An 18,461-nucleotide genomic window follows, 5' to 3' on the forward strand; every position below is an offset into this window, starting at 1 on the left:
TGAACCATCAGTTGAGCCACCCAGGTGCCCCCCAAAATTTTATTTTATTTATTTTTTTTTTTTTCAACGTTTATTTATTTTTGGGACAGAGAGAGACAGAGCATGAACGGGGGAGGGGCAGAGAGAGAGGGAGACACAGAATCAGAAACAGGCTCCAGGTTCTGAGCCATCAGCCCAGAGCCTGACGCGGGGCTCGAACTCACGGACCGCGAGATCGTGACCTGGCTGAAGTCGGACGCTTAACCGACTGCGCCACCCAGGCGCCCCCAAAATTTTATTTTTTTAAAAAAGCAGTGCCTGGGAGGCTCAGTTGGTTAAGCGTCCGACTTCGGCTCAGGTCAGGTCATGATCTCACGGTTCATGGGTTCGAGCCCCGCACTGGGCTCTGTGCTGACAGCTCAGAGCCTGGAGCCTGCTTCAGATTCTACGTCTCGCTCTCTCTCTGCCCCTCCCCACTCGTACTCTGTCTCTGTCTCTCAAAAATTAAAAAAAAAGTCAAAAAAGATTTTTTTAAGGAAAAATAAAAAAGACTGCTAATGATTTCCAAGTAAATAATTCTAGTTATTTCTTTCTTTTTGTTCAGTTCCCTCATTATATATTTTCCATGAAGTACCAAAACCTACAATGAAATATTATAGATCTGAGTTCAATTCCTTGCTCTGGTCTTTTATGGTATGATCTTAATACCTTTAATGTCTTTGTTTTCTTCATTTGTAAAACAGGGATGAACCTCATCAAATTGTTAGAATTATAAATACGATATATTTAATATATCATTATGCCACTGTGTGTGGAACAATATTAAATAGTAGCTGTAACTGTCATCATAATTAATGTTACAATGATTTATCCACCTTACTTCCATCTTTTTATTTCTAAAAGTATATTCATTTTGGCAACTACAATGAGCCTTGATGAAACATACTTGGTATGTTTGGAGAAATTCAATACAGATAAGTCTGTCATCTAGTGGTAGGACCATGAGGATTTTGTCGGAGGACTTAGGCTTGTCACTTACTAGTTGCATGACTCGGGAAGTTATTTAACTTTTCTGAGTCTGAGGTTTCTGAAGATGGGTGTATCCACCTAACTTACACCACTTTGCCTAGACATTAAGTAGGCCAATATAATAAACGTAAGCTATCAGTGAAGTGTTAGGTGTTCTCAGTATTATGGAAAAATGCAGTAATTAATACCTGTGTGATGAAAACCAGTAGCTAGCATTCCTATGTCATACGCTTAGCTGTCAGTAAGAAGTAGTTACTAAAGAAGACTTCTTTATATAAACTGGGTGGAAAGATATAGATGTTTAAACATATGTATAACCAATATATTACAGAGAGCCAATATTACCATAATATATAACCATAGATGAATTATGCCCCTTTTACCCACTAAGAAATAATTTTTCTAATGCACAGACAAAAAGAGATCCTCGCTACGACTATAGGATCGCTATAGCCACAACTACAGGTCCTGAAAATTTCAAGGTGAATTTGGATTAAAGATAGATATGGCATTCAACAGAGAACAATTAAAGTCTATTCCAAATATAAAACTAGCCTTAAAATCATGATGATTCCTTCCAGATAGCCACTGGAGAACTTCAATCTTCTCAGAGACAAAATGAGGAAGAGAACATTCGATCCTATTTGTGTCAGGAAGGTTAAAATACACCGCACTCTTTGGATAAAAGCACGGAACAGTAGATTAAGAGGCATATCACCTCATGCAACTTATGTCCGACATGCGTTCATCACATCATGAATGAAGCGCACAAGAAGAAAAGCCACCGTTTTTTAAAAATCACGGCAAATCGAAAGATCGCTTCTAAAAATTCCTACGTTTTTCTGAACTATCCAAATGCCCTGACCTGTAAAACGTCTGAAAATTCTTGAAAGGGCTACATTATGTGTATCTTCTTTGGAGTCGCTTTGGAGGTTCAAATTTTCTAAGAATTACGCTCCCTTCTACCATACGCTATAAGGAAAACAAACCATGCACAAGTCAAAGTTGTAAGCATGAGGTACATTTGCTGCTAAAGCTCCGTGCTGAGAGGCATTCCGCGTGCAAGAGAGGCAGCGGCAGGGGGCACCGCACACGGAGGGTGTGAATAGTTGCCTGGAGTCATGCCAACATTGTCCTCAGCCTTCTGCTCCTGGCCTGTGGGCGCTGCCGAGTCTTCCTCGGGCGGATGAATTACTACTGTGGGGACAGCATCACTGGCAGGTGAGACCAGCAGCTCTGGGGCCTGAGGCTGACTCTGCTGGGAACTTCTGGAGGTCGGGCGACTGACGCTAGGGCTGGAAGGAGGGCTGTGCTGAGGGGTGGGTACTGGGGTTGGACACCTTGAGCCTGCAGGGCTTCCAGCTCTTGAAGAAGGAAGAAGATGACTGAGAAGAAGGGAGAAAGGCGACTCTCCTCTCAGGGAAAGGTTTGAGGCAGACAGGCCTGTTCGCAAAGAGTGGCGGGAGGCTGACAGGCCTTCCCCTGAGACAAAACAAATAAATGAAACACGATGAAGTTCGCTGCAGAAGGCAAATTGAGACACACACACACACACACACACACACACACACACACACTCACAAAATCAATTTACAATGTAAACTGCAAGCTCCGAAGCCCCAAATTTGAAATCCATGCTATCAGAGTTAGCATGGCAATGAGATTTCTAAATGTGAGAAAGTCACTGAAAAGTTGCTGAAATTACCATTCATTCCCTGAAGGTGTATCCAAAAAAACAAAACAAAAAATACAAAACAATGCAAATGACAGACTGGGCAGGGGAATATTCTGTTAGTAATTACAATGCCCAATCATATAGCTTTAAAAAAAAAAACAATATCAATGCAAAGTTGATAAATAATAAACAGCAAATGAGAATACGATTTAAGAATAATCCAAGAAATAAAACCCTAAACAAAACTTACAAGTACTGATAGCTTATATTCAGTGTATTTTTCCTAAACCGTACTTAACTGCTACAGACAATTATCTCTCACAATAAAAGTTGACATTAGCTAATAACTCTTAAGTTAAAGTTGATATCAAATCTTCATATCAGTAGAGCATCATCTACTGGTAATGCTCCCAGGTAAAATTCTAAAACATAAGACAAATTATAGGAATTTTTTAAAAATAAAAATATAGTGTCGATTTGAAAGGATATTCTTGCGCTCTCTAAAGATATTAACACATGTCCTGAAATATGCCTCCATTTCTAATACAGCAGATAAAATTAAATAATACAATTGTTTAATCCAGCTAGATAATAAAGTATTTTTCACCAACAATGGCAATAACGAAATAAGTCTAGCATATTTCCAAAGGTCATATATATTTATATTTCAAACACCTCGTGTTCTATGACATGTACCTTAGTAAAATAACACTGATTTTAGGAAAAATGTGGTATGACAGACAATCCCATATGATCTAAGTTATCAAAGCCAAATGCTCAAGAGATCTCAAGACATATGAATCAACAAACCACCACCATTTAGTTTAAAACAAAAGCTACATGCAGAAAAACTGTTAGCTTACAGCTATAACACAAGAAAATAACAGAATGTCCATGCTAAAACGGCATTTAAAAGAAAACAGCCATTGTGTTACGATTAAAAGGAACCAAATGACAATCAGGGAATCATCAGGAACCATCCACATGAGGAAAAAAGATTCAATTGGGTCTCTCTGAGTAAATGAACTCACTTCCCAAAAGTTGAGAGTATACACTACATGAAAGATGAAAACGAGAGGTAAAATGTGACACAGGTGGCTTGCTTTAAAATTACACTTACGCCCCGAAGTAAGTGTAATTCTTTCTTTTATTCTTAGGGTCACTTACGTATACAGAGGCATAACCTTAAACAGATTAAAAAGAGTTCTAATGGTCAAACGCTCAGAAGGATGGTCTTGAGTATGTTTACACTGAGCTGCAAAAGACGATTACTGTCAAACTTCAGATGTATTAAATCCCATCACCAATGGCTGTTTGGAGAACACTTAAAAGCCATACTATTACTGCCAGGACAGAAAGGAGGAGCAGAAAGACACTGTGGCCCATCTTGCACTCCTCTTCACTCTAATCCTTTTAGGCCTTGAGTAATGGCAGCAGCTAGAGGCAAGAACGACCCTCATAAGCAACTCCAACCCTTTGTATGTAGGTTTTGCAGAGTCACTGTCTTCAGAGCTCTCTTCTGAGAGCCAAAATAGAACCCCAGGGCTGTATTCTTCTACTTTAAAAAGAGGGAGGCAAAGCCTCCGGGCACTCCAGTCTTAAAACAGGGACAGAGGTAACCGGCTACAAGAACACTGCTGTATCCCCACATGACCACTACCAGACCACGAGTGAGGGCGGAGAGCTGGAACATGTGGGTCCGTGCCACTCAGAGGTTAGGAGGACATCGGGGAGGTCATCCCTAGCATAAGAACAAAACATCCATAAAAACTTGCACAAACTGTATAAATAAAGGGCAGTGAAATCATCAAAACAATGCCAGAACACTTGTTTCTGTGCAGCAAATAAAGTAAACTCAGGAAACGAAGAGAAAAATCACTATGAAAAACTTGAATACAGATAATAAAAGTTTAAACCCAAGACTTGGAATTTTAAGAAGATTACACTTACAGATCATAATTTATGCCTCCTTCATCTATTATACGAGAATTCTTGACAAAAACAAAAAAGCAAAATAAATAGGAAGAAGGAATTCAGGATTAGCTATAGTGACAGTGTTCTGTATGTCACCAATACTTAAATGTGCCATTTTAACTAGAGTGAATTTTAAATTTTTTCATCTAAATGATTTCTACAGATTAATGGTCACGTTGTCAAGAATGGTATTTTAGAAATGATATGTTTTAAATACAAAGATAACATTATTTTTTAAAAAGAATAAAAGGGATACTAAAATGACCCACAGAATTATCTGTAAGAAATACCTTTCTTCTCCCAAATGCTAACTGTACTAGACTGGAATGCTGTTAGAGCGGAAGGGTTAGCGAAAATTGGATGCCACAACTTATCTCACCATTCCTTTCAAGCAAGTGAGGGTCAGAATGTTTCTTGCCTATATCTGCAAAAGATCGCACAAGGGGAATCCGACTGGTGAATCTTTTCTCATTCTGATGATGATGTCTCTTCAAAAGAGCTTCTCTGACATTTTCTCTTATGGACTCATCCAGTTGGCCAGAGGCTATCATGTTGTCCAATACCATATCTATTGAAAGAAAAATAAATAGATAGCAGCCATTGTTACTAAAGAAGCTAACACTTGGATGACTGTAACACAGAGTAAGCAATAAATTGTAAGTGGAACCTTACTGAAAAATAAGATCTTTAAATAGTTCTAGAAAGTATTATTCTCTTCTGATATTGTATAATGTACACGTAAGATAAATATGAACATTATCTAAGGAAAATAAACAAGTTAAAAGGAGACCCTTATTTTAATAAGTCCTGTTATTCATTTATAAAGGGGCCCTTTATAAAGGGGCCACACTAATAGCTTCCCTGTAGTTGCAAGTGCTTTCCTGCTATGGACACAATAAATTCTATTAAAGTGAATATTCAATAATACTGGCTTCCTAAAACATGAAGGTATTTTATTGCTTCACTTCATATCATCAAAACTATAGATGGATATCTGGACTCCTTCATTCAGTAATTAACTATTTGCCTATTATGTGTTGGAAATATAGCATTTAACTAAGCAGATCAAGTTTCTGCTCTCACTCCTCCAGAGGTAGAAATACCAGTGAGCAAATGAAAAGGTAAAATATCATGAAGTAATAAATTCTAGGAAGATGAGTACATCGGGGTGTGAAGGGGGTGGGGGGAATTGATGTAATGCCATATGATACATTATTGTAGGGGCTGGACTATTTTTATAACTGTATTTGTAACTACTTTTAACCTATAAATAAATAAATATATATCTATATCTGTATCTTTTTTTTTTAAAACAGTGCCACTAATTTGAGATAAAGAGTCAAGTTTTGAAACCTGTAAGAGTCCTCTAACAGAAAACTGGAATCAACCTACCTAGCAGGTAAACTGTAACATTAACACAATGACTAGAGACTACCATACAAGTGGACCCTGGATTATAAAACATTACATTGTAAATAATGAAAACATTACATTGTATTATGCGATCACTTCAAAGCCAAAGTAAACGTCTCCTACTCAAGAAATCTGTACATTCACAGGGAACTGACTTTGATATGAAATTCATACCTCTCTATACTTTCTAGACCTTTCTTCCTTTTCTTCCTCCTCCTTAGATTACTTTCTTTTTCCTTGTACCACCTGTTCCTTGTTCCCATGTGCTCAGTCTAAAAATAGGTAATACATTTAATGTACTCGTGGATCCTCCCCAGATACCTTCGTCCAAAACTTGAAGAAACAAAAGCTCTTTTCTCTACATTTCCCGAAACAGACTGCATATCCCACTTATGGCACTAGTCACTTTCTTGCTGGTACTGTAGTTGGGACTGTCTAACTCAACCTCCTAAACTCCATTAAAGACAAAAGGTGTTCTTTATATGTGTACTCCTCATGTGGTCCCACACAGGATGGAAACTCAACACAGAGCTATTAAATCAAGGGTCTAAAATTCCACCACATTTCCCTAACTTAAATACCTCTAATTGCAGTGCAAATTAAATATTAAAAAAGGCAGACTACTATAACCTGCTATTTCATCTAGAGTGCTTGCTCTCATATCCAGCATGACTGTTCCATTTAAGATGCAACTTCTGAGTTCAAAAAGACTATGCAAAGAGAGAGTTGCCACATAAGGTTTACTCCACCGGTCACCACCATCTTCAACATCCTCTTCAAATTTCAGCCATCTGAAATGTGTAATACATAAAAAATATTTTATAAATAATGAGGATTATAAATAATGAAATCCTTATTATTTGCTTCTTTTAATATGAAACACATAAACCTGTTCTTTTAAAGATAAACAAAGATCACCACCACCAACCACAAAATTTGGCTACAGACACATCTTTGCAAATCAAACTAATAGTCCACAGTATCTATCCTCCCAGGTTACCTTACAGCTCCTCCTCCTACTCTATCGCAACAGTGACCCACTGTGGAATTTCCATAGTTTCCACTTCTAATTCTCTTTTAAACTGAAAATGTGCAGCAGGATCATGACTTTTTCAAATGTATTTCTCTAATCAAAGACATTAGAAAGTACAATTAACATAATTGCCTTCTGTGCTGTATTAAAGTATTCCTTAAGAAAACGAATTTTGAGAATTAAGAGATACCCTGAAGATGTAACTTCTAGACACGAGTAAATTCTCTGCTCAGTATTTCAAAGCACCAGGTAGCTCGTGAATTCATTATATTTACATTACAAGAAGAAATCAAGAAAAGCCAACTAAATACTGAGACTCAGTAAATACCTGGCGGTTTCTTTCCATTCGTACTCTTCTCCATCTCTGTAACACAGTTCATCCATTTCCGTAAAGAGGTCATGCGGAATGTGCTCTTCATCATCATCTTCAGTGCCAAGAATGAACTGAACTCTTTGGGATGGTGTGTCTTAACAAAAGAATTTAAATACGCTCAAAAATTGCCACAATTCATTCAAAGATAAACTCAGTTTGAAAGTGACATGTTTTTGTGATAAATAAATAAATAAATAAATATACTCTTTTATTAAAATACTATAAATTTTGAAGGAAACGAGGACCAACAATCTGGAAATAAGAGTCTCACACAGAGGTCACCTCCACAGACAAAAAAAGAAAAACTGTATGGTAAAAATAAACAAATGAAAGATGCCTGGCTGGCTCAGCTGGTAGAGCATTTGACCCCTGAATCTCAGGGTTGTAAGTTCGAGTTGCACGTTGGGTTTAGAGATTACTTAAAAATAAAATCTTTAAAAAAAGATAAACAAGTGAAACTTATCTTATAACTGATGTAAAAACAAATAAAAAAAAGAAACTTCCAAAACCATGGAACACTGTGCTCAAAGACAGGACTTTTTTCTCACTCAAAATACAAGAACATGCTGGAGAAAACAGAATTTGTAAAAATATCTAATATGTAGCTAAATTCAAGAGTGAAAAAGGAAAATCTCCAAGGTCCAAAAAATGATGAGAAAAAGCAAAGCTAGGGGCCTACAGAAAGTGGCCTTTCCTGCTATCGTAGAGAAGTAAAACTCTTGTCGGCTGAGGTTAGGGAGGCAGGACAAGTCACTGTTAAGAAACAGATACCGCACTTGTGGCATCTGAATTTAAACTACATGGTACAGGCTCTCAAGAGAAATCAGTATAAATCCTAGTCCAGGACAGTGGAAAGCCCTGTGGCCACCAAACAACCAAAAGCACCAATTGAAAGCAAAACCGAATCCTGCTGAATAAGAGACAGGAAGTCAAACTCAAAATTTACACCAAAGTAAACAAAACCTCCAGGCACTTACACGTGCAATGAACAGGTTAAAGAGTAGAAGGAATTCACATAGGAAAAGACAGATCTGAAGAAATTAGACAGACTGCATCGATGACAAATAAAAAGACGGGAAACGGAAGGTTCAGAGATGTAGAGAACAGAGTAAGAAAATCGACCAGGGGGCACCTGGGTAGTGCAGTGGGTTACGCTCTTGGTTTCACCTCAGGTTCATGAGTCTGAGCCCTACATCACATTCTACGCTGGAGCCAGGGCCTGCTTGGGATTCTCTCTCCCTTTCTCTCTCTCTCTCTCCCTCCCTCCCTGCTCACACTCTCTCTCTCAAAACAAATAAACTTGAAAAAGAAAAAGAAAAAGAAAAAGACAAACAGGAAGAACCCCAGAATGAAGAAAATACAAAGAATGGGGAAAAAGCAATAAAAACTGTATTAGCAAATTTTCCAGTATGTATATCACATGGATCTTCATATAAAAGGACTACCCTTGGACCTATGCAGGACAAACTAAAACGTACTGTGACTGAAGTTACTGATGTTTTGAAATTTTCAACATTTTTAGGTCTTGCAATTCCTTCATCGGATTTATCCCCAAGCAGTATTTCTGGTGCTACTGTAAGTGGCAATGTCTGGCTGTTCATTGCTACTAGAGAAATATATGGAAAGATAACTGATTTTGTAGAGTGCAACCTTCCTAAACTCACATAGTTCTGTAGTTTCATAGACTGCTCAGGATTTACTAGATACATGATCCTGTATGTGTAAATAAACACAGCTTTACTTCTTCCTTTGCAAGCTGTAGGCCTTTAATTTCTTTCTTGCCTTATTACACAGGCTAGGTCCTCCAGTACTATGTTCTGTAGAAGCAGCACAGAACAGCCTTGCCTCTCTCTCTCCAAATCAGAAGGAGAAAGCACTACATCTCTTCAGCACTAAATGTGACATTAAAGAAGTTTCTTTAATAGATGCTCTGTATCGGTCTGAGGAAGTTTTCTCTTATTCTTTGTTTGCTGAGAGTTTTATCATAAATGAGGATGGAATGTTGTCAAAGGCTTTTTCTGCACCTACCGAGATAATTATATGGCTTTTCTCCTTTATAGTATAAATATGATTATTTATATTGATAGTTAAACTTTACACCAACTCTGCTTTTCCACAGGTTATCACATTAATTTCCTATTGCTGTCGTAACAAATTACCACAAGCCTGGTGGCATAAACACAAATTTATTCTCTTATATATAATTCTGGAGTCTGACAGTACTAACATCATGGGGCTGGTTCCTTCTGCAGGCTCTAGGGGAAAATCCGTTTCCTTACCTTTTCTCGCTTCTGGAAGCTGCCTACATTCTTTGGGTCTGAACACTTCCCCCTTACTACAATCACTTGCTTCTGTGGTCACATCCACTACTTCTTTGATCTTTGGACTGCCTCTTACTAAGGACCCCTGTGATTGTAACTGGCCAACCTGTATTATCCACTATAACTTCCCTATCTCAAAATCCTTAACTTAATCACATCTGTAAATTCAAATTTGCTATAAGATTAACATTCACAAGTTCCAGGCATTAGGAATTGGGACATCTTGGTAGGCATTATTCCCTCTAACACAGTCATAGTATCCTCTTTAGATACTGCTGTATAAAATATGTTTTTAGTTTGTTAAGAATTTCCGAAACTACGCTCATGGGAAATATTTAGTTTGTAATTTCATTTTCTTATAATATCTGTATCTAATTTTTGTATCAAGGTAATGCTGGGTTCATAAAAATGAATTAGGAAGTGTTCCTTCATCTTCAATTATCTGGAAGTCTGTGTAATTTCTTCCTTACATGTTTGATGGAATTCATCCATGAGCTCTGTGGGAGTAAATTTCCACCGTTGAACTGTTTTAGACTACAAATTTAATTTCTTTATACATATAGGGTAATTTAGGTTATCAATTTTTAGTAGCTTTTATTCTTAATGAATTTCCCCATCTCATCTACATTATCAATTTTGTTGGCATAACATCATTCATAATATTCCCTCATTAGTCTTTTAATATCTGTAGTGTATGTACAGAAATATTCTGCTACTGGTAATTTATATCTTTTTTTTTTTCCTCCTAATCACTCTAGCTACAAGTTTATCTATTTTATTGGTTTTTTCAAAGAATCAGATTTCAGTCTGATTTCTGCTATTGTTTTTCTGGGTTTTATTTTATTCATTTCTGCTTTGGTTTATATTTTCCCTTTGTTTTCCTTACTTTGGTTTACTATGCTCTATGTTTTCTCTTAGTTTCTTAAGTTAGAAATGTAAGTCACTCATTTCAGATCTTCCTTTTCTAGAAAATATAAGGGTTAAGTGCTATAAATATTCCTCTATGCATTGCTTTGGCTGCATCTAACAATTCTCAATATATATGGGCAGTCTAACTTTGCACAGTACCATGCTAAAGCAACCTGCACATCAGAAGCATGTTCTCACTTCATAAGATTTTATCTCAATTATTGCCAGTACTGTGTTTTATTTTTATGAGTTCAAAATATTTCCTAATTTCTGCTGTGACTGCTTTTAACACATGGGTTATTGAGAAGCATCTTGTTTAATTTCCAAACATCTGGGGATTTTTCTTGATGTTACTGTAGTTTAATTCTACTGTGGTCAGAGAATACACTTTCAATCTTTTAAATGTATTAAGACTTGTTTATGGACTAGAATATTCTGCTTTTCTTGGGTGGAGGGCTCAATGAATGTGAATATCAATCCATCTGATAATGTTATTTACGTATTCTATATCCTTATTGATTTTTTAACTTGTTCTATACATTACTGACAAAAGAGAGTTGAAATCTACAACCTTATAAATGTATCCAACAACAATACATTTATCTATCTTTTCAATTTTATCAGTTTTGCTTCATGTATTTTGAAGCTTTTACTACACGCATATTCATTTAGGATTGTTACACCCCGGTTTCAGCAATTTAATTTTTATGTGCCTTTGTGGGGTTCTCTTCATATTTCTTCTTAAATTTTGTTGAACTCCTTGAACCTGTGTGTTCAGAGTTTTCACTAAATTTAGAAATTTTTCAACTAGTATTTCTTCAAATTTCTTTTCTGCCACCCTCCTTTCTGGCACTCCAATTATACATATATTAGACTAACTGATATTGGTCTACAAATTATTGATGCTCTATTCACTGTAGGCTTTTCTGTTTCACTTTGGGGTAGTTTCTATCACTATTGTCTTCAAAATCACTGATCCTTTTTTTCTGTTGAGTCAAATCCTCTGTTAATCTTACCTAGGGTATTTTTAATTTAAGATACCTTATTTTTCATCTCTAGAAGTTCCATTTGGGCTTTCTTACATTTCCAAATTCTCTGTTCATCACAGTTACATCTTCCTGTATCTTCTTGAACATTCAAAGTAAACAGTGTAGTTGCTTTAACATGCTGGTTTCTAATTCTATCAATTCTGTCATTTATGGATCTGTTTCTACTGATTTATTTCTCTTGGTTATAGCTCATATCTTCCTATTTTTCATATTTCAAGTAATTTGTAGATATCAGATAGTGTGAACTTTACATGTTTAAGTGCTAGATTTTACAGTATTTCTTTTAGTAGTATTATACTTTGTTCTGGCAAAGACCTTTAATTTAATTTAATTCTTTCAAGACCTGCTGTAAAAATTTTTGGAGATCTACTGCAGTTTTTAGTGCAAAACTAATTAAGACCTGCTATTATGGCAATACCCTTCTGAGAACTCTACACAATGCCCTGTATGTCAAGGTCTTTCCACTCTGACTGATGGGAACACACCCTATTCCCAGTCTTACGTGAAATCCAAGAACTAGTTAGCCTACTGCCTTCTGATGGTTACTTCTCAGGCCTCAAGTAGTTTCCTTTGGCTTAAACTAGTACTCCACCAAAGATTCAAAGGATCCTTCTTCAACCTTTGGAACCGTCTCTGTGTATAGCTCTCTATTCTCTGGCACTCCACACCTGACTAGCTTCTTTGGCCTTCCCAAATTCCAATCTCCATCTCAACTCTGAGAGCCTTCAAGGAAGGTTCTGTTCCAGATTCCCTTCCTGTGCTGTGGCCTGGAAAAACTGTCTCTAGGTAATATGCTCAGACAAGCACAAGGCTCATCTTGCTTCCCCTCTCTCAGAGGTCAGAGTCCCATACTGCCTGTTGTCCAATGTCTGCAAATTACTGTTTTATATATGTACTATCTTTTAGTACAGCTTTTTAAGAGATTCCCATCACACTTAGTCTCTCTAAGCTGAAGTGTCTCCATCTACACACTGAAAACAGTATCTGTCTTTTAAGAAGTACAGAGAGGATTAAAAAAGATGTGGTGTATATATATATATACAATGGAACATTACTGGGCCATAAAAAAGAATGAAATTTTGCCATTTGCAATGACATGGATGGAGTCAGAGTATAATGCTAAGTGAAATAAGTCAATCAAAGACAAATACCATATGATTTCACTCATAGGTGGAATTTAAGAAACAAAACAAGCAAAGGGAAAAAGAGAGACAGAGAGACAAACCAAGAAACTGACTCTTAATTACAGAGAACAAACTGATGGTCACCAGAAGGGAAAGGATTAGGGGGATGAGTTAGATATGATGGGGATTAAGGAGTGTATTTGTCATGATAAACACTGGGTAATGTGTGGAACTGAATCACTATATCACACACCTGGAACTAGAATAACACTGCACGTTAACTAACTGGAATTAAAATAAAAACGAAAAATAAATAAAATTAGATTAAAAGTGCAGAGAGGATTAAATCAAAGGGTGTATGTCAAGAGCTTGGTGGAATGCTTAGCACAGAATTGGCAAGGCATAACGTACATGCTGTAGCTGTATTACACATAGGCATCGTTCCCTCTTCTTCACAAAAATGGTCCTTTGGCATAGCACACAAGTGCCTACAGGGTACTGCTCACGTAACTTTTCTAGAATGCTCATAGGACCCGTGTAGAGATGGCCATGTAGGCCCATGATGTCCTGAAAAAATAATGATGCCTTCGATGTCCACTACCTGCAATGTCTTAAGAGTCCTCCTCAGGCTGCACAGCTGTTTTTTCTGGCTCTCACCATACGCATTTCTCAGGGCCACTTAAATCAGTACTATTAATATTTATTATAACATTCTCTTTCCTCTACACTATGCCTTTTTTTTTTCCTGATTTCCTGTCTATTGGCACTTCTATATTTGTCTACTTTCAAACAAAAATCTTGTCCTTTCATAGACAATACTATCAACTCAGAGCACTCTTATTTGCACAGATAACCGAGTAGTTCAATTTAGTGGATAAAATTTTCTAGCCAAAAAATGTATTTAAAAATGAAAAAAAAATTTAATCTTGTTCAGGAGCCTGAAGATTCCAGATATTTGTTCCCTGCATATATAAAAGATGAGACAGGTAATAGAGAAAAGAAATAAAACCCCATCAAACTGAAGTGTACATGTCAAGACTCAACTATTATGATTCCAAAGCTGGAATACAATGAAGAAAACAAAGGCCCTTCCTTTTTTCACTTCTCCTAAGTAGACCTTAGCCTATAAACTAAGTATCTTTCTTGTAGAAAAAATATTACTTCAATTAGTATTCTTCAAGATTTATAAAATACGTATGTCTAAATTACAGCAGACATAAAATTTAAGAAAGAAAATATTCCACTTTTTTGACAAAGCTTTCCAGGAGAGAATTTTAAAGTGTTAACAGAGAACTACTGTCTTCTCTTACCATAGGAAGGAGACTCCCGTCCATCTTCTTTATCTGATTCTTTATCTTTTCTCCTCCTGTGGTGATGTTTGTGTCCCCGGTGCCTGTGACGCCGACGACTCTCTTTACTAAACGGGACGTGAACACCAATATAAACAGCTCGATGACCTAGCCAAAAGTTCAGAAACATTACTGGTTTTCCAAAAGGGACAAAGGTAATATACACAATAGCATACCAAATTTTGCTTTGATAAAAAAGAATTATATATAAGTTCATGTAATTAACAGTGTTATTTCCTGTTCTTTTATTTTACAGAGCACTAAACAGAATGTTACATCATGGGTTAACACCACTGACTGATAAACATACTAGATAAACAGGTTACTTGTGTAAGCATTAGTTTGCAAGGCTAAAAACGTATTTTGAGAAAGAAATCATACTATGCAGACATAAATTTATTTCATCTACATTTAATGTCAACCCTAGGTGATAGAGATTCTTAAGAGATATGTCTTAATGATAATACTTTATAATCAATATTCACAAATGGACATTTATAAATATTTATTAAAGTTTTGAAAATCCCAAATCAGTAAGGTCCAAATTCCTGAAAGCTACATTAAATGTAAATGGTCCAAATATTCCAATTAAAGGGCATGAATTGTCAGATGGGGCGGGGGGGCAATACAATAAGGTTATCATATGCTTCTGGAATATAAAAGGCCACTGCTGATGCTGCATTATTCTGAGTTTGTATTGTAACCAACAAAACAGTTATAAAAGGCAGTCTCTGCTTTTGCCCACTAAATAAAACTTAATCAGGGAACTAGGACAGCTAGCAGCACTATATCAAATACTGAGGCATGAAATTGATTTCTTAAATAGTTTAAGTAAAGTTCCTATCTAAGCTGTGTGAAGTGAAAGGGGTGGTGGGCTACAAATTTAACTAACTTGCAACCATGCAAAAGCCTTCTGACACACAGCTGCTATTTGCCATTATGTACATTTAAAAATTAACACACTAAAATATGAATAGTCAAGGACACTCCTTTCCTAACAAATTTCATTAAAATGGCCAGAAAATAAATACTTCAAGAAACTCAAGATCTTCATCTTTACATGAGATTTGAATATACAGCCAATCCTCATTATTTGTGAATTCTTTATTTTACAGTTTGCCAACTTGCTAAAATTTATTTGTAACCCCAAAATCAATACTCCTAGCAATTCTGCAGTCATTTACAAATAAGGTGACACTCTTGATTTGTTTCAGTTACCAATATATGACTATCAGTAAACTAAATAATCACATTCAAAGTAAAAAAGAACTAGACCTATAGAAATACAATGAATTAAAATTATCTGCTTAAACATCTTCCAGGACCTAGTACTCTGCCTAATATATGGTAGGCCCTAGATTAAAAAAAAAAAAAAAAAAATTGTAGAAATTAACTACCAATTTTTTTTAATGTTACCAGAGAATCCCAAAATTAAAAATCATTTATATAGCACTGGGGTGGGGGGGGGGGGGTGGGGGAAGCAATGATGAAAATGTTCTGGAATTAGTGTGATGATGGCTACGCAATACAGTGAACACACCCTAAAAAATTAATTACACACTTTATTTTTTTAATGTTTATGTATTTATTTTGAAAGAGAGAGAGAGAGGGAGTGAGCACAAGCAGGGGAAGGGTACAGAGAGAGATGGAGACAGAGAATCCCAAGAAGGCTCCACGCTCAGCCCAGACCCCGACCATGAGATCATGACCTGAGCTGAAATCATGAGCTGGATGCAGGGGCGCCTGGGTGGTTCAGTCAGTTGAGCGTCTGACTTTGGCTCGGGTCATGATCTCGTGGTTTGTGGGTTCAAGCCCCGAGCTGGGCTCTGTGCTGACAGCTCAGAGCCTGGAGCCTGCTTCAGATTCTGTGTCTCCCTCTCTCTCTCTGCCCCCACCCCCACCCCACATACACTTTGTCTCTTTCTCCTTCAAAAATAAACATAAAAAAAAAAAAAAAAAAAGAGTTGAACACTTAACCACCTGAACCACCCAGTCACCACTAATTTATACACTGTAAGATGATAAAATTTACGTTAAATAAATTGTACTTCAGTAAGTAAAAAAAAAATTATAACAAAACTCATGATTACTATCTAATTTTAGTGAAACTATTTTCTTTTGAACGCTATGGAAAAATGTCAATTAAAGAGTCACATTCTCATCACTGCGCCCTGGGAATTACAAAGTTGTACTCAAATTAGTATTAATGGGTTCTGGCACATAGCTCCAGTACACCAAAGTGAAAATAAATTATAGGAGTTTCCAATTTAGAAAGAATAGATAAACGGGAATATGCCAGAATCCGAAGATTGGGAGCTCAAGCCTTATCGTTTATTTGGCTCTTATTATCACCCTTGGTGTCCTCTGTTATAACTTTTTCTTTCCTTTTTCTTTAACCTTTAACTTTATTCTGTCAAAGACCTATTCAGACAAACTCTGAGATAAACTTAATCTCTCCCTCAAACTTGATACTGAAATTTAGATACGTACAAGGTGCGTAAAGCTAAAGGCTCTGGGATAAACAAGGGAAGCAAAAGAACAAACATATAGCTAAGTCTGCTCTTCACGTTCTGGGTCACACATATTTGAGGGGTGGCATTAAATGCTAAACGATGGATTCACCACACATTTTAATTGATAAAATTATTGCTAAACATTTCAACTGCCCTAGTCCCTGGAATTCACAAAATCTAACCCTAAACTTATAGATAGCAGAGGTTCCTTCTAGAAGCCCTAGTAAGCCTAGACTTTCAAAGTCAATTTTAGGGGCGTCTGGGTGGCTCACTTGATTGAGTGTCCGACTTCGGCTTAGGTCATGATCTCACAACTCGTGGGTTTGAGCCCCACGTAGGGCTCTATGCTGACAGCTCAGAGCCTGGAGCCTGCTTCAAATTCTGTGTTTCCTTCTCTGCCCCTCCCCTGCTCATGCTCTGTCTCTCTCTCTCTCTCTTTCAAAAATTAATAAACATTAAAAAAATAAAAAATAAAGTCAATTTTAATAAACAGGGCTTTCTTTCATCTCATAATATGGAGAAGACTTATTTGCCTCTTTCCATGTCCTTTTTAAGAGCAACAGATTAAGGCCCCCATATGGTACCAGCTTTCACAAAAAGCTGTAACTTAAAAATGTAGTTCCCAAAAAGACCCCAAAATAAATCTATCAAAACATTTGCCACAAACACCACCCTAACCATGTATTCAAGGTTAACGTCACCAGTAAGTCACGTTGATATGCGTCCTCTGACATGATACCTTGAAAAGAGCACGTCACTTCTGTGGTTTGTTCCCCAAATATCTATCATCTCAGTCTGTTCATATAACATTAGACAAACCCAAACTTAGAGACATTCTCTAATCACTACCCTTCAAATATGCTGAGGTCATGAAAAACAAGGAGAGACCAAGAAACCGTCCTAGAGAAGACCAAGGAGATGGGACAACTACATGTACTACCAGATCCTGAACTGTTCAACTGGATCCTGGAACAGAAAATGCACATCAGTACAAAAACTGGTGAAATCCGAATAAAATCCGTACTCTAGTTAACAGAAATATACCAATATCTTTCTTCATTTTCATTAACTTATGATGGTCATGCTAAAATTTAAAAAAGCTGGGTGAAGGGTATACAGGAACACTCTGTACTATCTTTGCAACTCTTCTGTAAATCCAAAATTATTTCAAAAGGAAAAAAAAAAAAAAAAGAAACCATTTGCCAAGACTTGTTCCTGGAAGACAGACTAGCAAATAATTCATTTGCTCCATAATTCTATGCTGAGGTTATTACAGCACTTCAAAAGGCTGATGTAACAGACCTAGAATATGAACGTCTAGATGACAACTAGTGATAACTGTAGCTTATTAGTCTGGCACTCTAGTTTGCTAAAAACACATATTACGTAGCTTGCTAGAAATGAAAAAAAAAAAAAAAAAAAAAGAATCAACTGATTTTGCAACTGTGGTATTTTAATTTCCCAAGGCAAGTAATGGTAACCACCAATGAAGTCTGAAAACCACAGATTCTGAAATCTACGTTATCTCAATACTTTCAACAAAGATAATCAAGGAATGTTCTATTAACAGATATGAGTATGGTTACATGGGTGTTTGCTGTATTATCCCTTAAACTATATTTAGAAAAGCGTTAAAACATTCTCCCAAATTGTATGCTCTACCTCACAAAAACGAAAAGTTCCACAAATAGCAGGTAAAGTTTAAAGAACAGTAACAAAC

General features: G+C 36.6%; 1 protein-coding gene across 17 annotated transcripts in view; it reads right to left on the reverse strand.

The window, feature by feature from the left end:
* The window catches only part of SLC4A7 (solute carrier family 4 member 7), a 110,621-nt gene that overhangs the window by 50,263 nt on the left and 41,897 nt on the right, over positions 1-18,461 (reverse strand). For 7 of the 17 annotated variants that reach the window (XM_045436382.1, XM_045436380.1, XM_045436381.1 and 4 more), the window contains exons 3-7: positions 14,190-14,336; positions 7,432-7,570; positions 6,701-6,861; positions 5,037-5,225; positions 2,122-2,490 (exon numbers count right to left, since the gene is read on the reverse strand). In XM_045436382.1, the coding sequence (XP_045292338.1) occupies positions 2,122-2,490; positions 5,037-5,225; positions 6,701-6,861; positions 7,432-7,570; positions 14,190-14,336 (1,005 nt within the window). The remainder of the gene's footprint in view (positions 1-2,121; positions 2,491-5,036; positions 5,226-6,700; positions 6,862-7,431; positions 7,571-14,189; positions 14,337-18,461) is intronic. The other 10 variants (XM_045436393.1, XM_045436388.1, XM_045436384.1 and 7 more) reach the window with 2 other exon arrangements.

The sequence above is a fragment of the Leopardus geoffroyi genome, chromosome C2 (assembly GCF_018350155.1).
Source record: "Leopardus geoffroyi isolate Oge1 chromosome C2, O.geoffroyi_Oge1_pat1.0, whole genome shotgun sequence".
NCBI lineage: Eukaryota > Metazoa > Chordata > Mammalia > Carnivora > Felidae > Leopardus > Leopardus geoffroyi.